Consider the following 2,215-nt stretch of genomic DNA (forward strand, 5'->3'; position numbering starts at 1 on the left):
ATACTGAACGCATGGATTTGCGTGGATTTTACTGAACGCATGGATTTGCGTGGATTTATATATATTGTTTATTGTACGGGGCACCGCTGATTCGCCGGGGCTAGAACCTCCGCCCGGCGCGATCCCGCCCCTTCTCCTCCGGGGCGAATCGCCCCGGCGGGGAGGGCCCTAGCAACCTCGGCCTTTGCCGGGCATTGTCGTCGCCCGGCCCGCGCCGCTCCTCTCGCCTGTGACGGACCCTTGTATCAGCCGACGCAAGACCACTTCACCGCACCCGGCGCCCGGGGTTTCGACGAAGTCGACACCTGGGTGTTCGACCTCGACAACACGCTCTATCCGAGCGACGCGCGGGTCTGGCCCCAGGTGGACGAGCGGATCACCCTCTACGTGATGCGGCTCTACGGGCTCGATGCCATCTCCGCCCGGGCGCTCCAGAAGTACTTCTACCACCGCTACGGGACGACCCTGAAGGCGCTGATGGTGGAGGAGGGGGTGGACCCCCACGATTTCCTCGATTTCGCCCACGACATCGACCACTCGACCATCAAGCTCGACGCGCCGCTGGGCGCGGCGATCGAACGGCTGCCCGGCCGCAAGCTGATCCTCACCAACGGGTCCCGCCGCCACGCGGAGAACGTGGCGGCCAAGCTCGGCATCCTCGACCACTTCGAGGACGTGTTCGACATCGCGGCGGCGGATTTCGTGCCGAAGCCCGAGCGCGTGACCTACGAGCGCTTCCTCTCCCTCCACGGCATCGAGCCGACCCGGGCCGCCCTGTTCGAGGACATCGCCCGCAATCTCGCCGTGCCGCACGACCTCGGCATGGCCACGGTGCTGGTGGTGCCCCGGATCGCCGACCCCTACCGGGAGGCGTTCGAGCAGGAGGCGGTGCAGGAGCCGCATATCGACCACATCACCGACGACCTCGCCGGCTTCCTCTCGACCTGCGTGCAACCGGAGATCGGCACCCCATGACACGGCTCGACACCCTGCGGGCACCGACGCTGGCGGATTTCGAGGCCATGGCCCACGAGGCCTTCGCGGGTCTGCCGCACACCTTCCGGGCGCGGTGCAGCGGCCTCACGATCCACGTGGAGGAGTTTCCCGACGACGCGACCCTGGTGGAGATGGGCTGCGAGACGGATTTCGAGTTGCTCGGCCTGTTCCGGGGGGTCGGCCTCGCCCAGTCGGGGGAGGTGGCCACCGGACAGATGCCGAACGCCGTCTGGCTCTACCGCCGGCCGATCCTCGACTACTGGGCCGAGTTCGACGAGACGCTGGGGGACCTGATCAGCCACGTCCTGATCCACGAGATCGGCCACCATTTCGGCCTGTCCGACGACGACATGGCCCGCATCGAGGCCGAAGCCGAAGTCGGCTGAGGGCGGCGGGGCGACACGCCGGAAAGCGCGGCGCCGCCTATTCGAGCACCTGCTCGTCACCGGCCAGGGCGAGGGCGCGCAGCCGTTCCAGCGCCGTGGCGAGATCCCCGGGGGACGGGGAGGCGAGGGCGATCCGCACGGCGTTCTGCGCATGGCCGGGGGCCACGGCGAAGGCCGAGGCCGGAATGAGGGCGATGCCCCGGCGAAGGGCCGCCGTGGCGTAGGCCTCCGCCCGCCAGAAGTCCGGCAGTCGCAGCCACAGGTGGTAGGCCCGCGCATCGCCGACGACCTCCAGCCCCGCCAGCGCCGCCCGGGCGAGAGCCTGCCTTTCCCGCGCGTCCCGGCGTTTGATCCCGGCCAGGCGGTCGGCGGCGCCGTCGCTCATCCATTGCACCCCCGCCGCCAGGGGAAAGCCCGTCGCCGACCAGCCCCCCTGCCTGAGGGAGACGCCGAGGCGATCCCCCATGCCGGTGCCGGGGGGAGCCGCCAGCAGGCCGATGGTGAGGCCCGGGGCGACGCGCTTCGAGAGGCTGTCCACGAGGATCGTGTGCGCCGGGGCGAGGGCGGCCAAGGGCGGCGCGTCGGCCAGGAAACCGTAGACGGTATCCTCGATGGCCATGAGGCCGGTGCGCGCGAGGATCGCCGCGATGTCGGACCGCCGGGCGGGGCCCATGGTGGTGCCGAGGGGGTTCTGCAGGCGCGGTTGCAGGTAGAGGCCGCGCAGCGGCGTCGTGCGGTGCGCCTGGAGGATCGCATCCGGGCAGACGCCCTCCTCGTCCATGGCGAGGGGCACCAGGGCGATGCCGAGGCGGGCCGCGATGCCCTTCACGATG

General features: G+C 70.1%; 1 protein-coding gene across 1 annotated transcript; it reads left to right on the forward strand.

Annotated features, from left to right (window-relative positions):
* The first annotated feature begins 390 nt into the window (after positions 1-390).
* On the forward strand, positions 391-975 carry LOC143559797 (uncharacterized). The gene has a single exon (XM_077048260.1). The coding sequence runs from the start codon at positions 391-393 to the stop codon at positions 973-975; it is 585 nt and encodes a 194-aa protein (XP_076904375.1).
* Positions 976-2,215: the final 1,240 nt, after the last annotated feature.

This window comes from Bidens hawaiensis, unplaced genomic scaffold (assembly GCF_021521415.1).
Source record: "Bidens hawaiensis isolate Kalapana, Puna unplaced genomic scaffold, B.hawaiensis_p1.1 tig00020038_1, whole genome shotgun sequence".
In the NCBI taxonomy this organism is placed as follows: Eukaryota; Viridiplantae; Streptophyta; class Magnoliopsida; order Asterales; family Asteraceae; genus Bidens; species Bidens hawaiensis.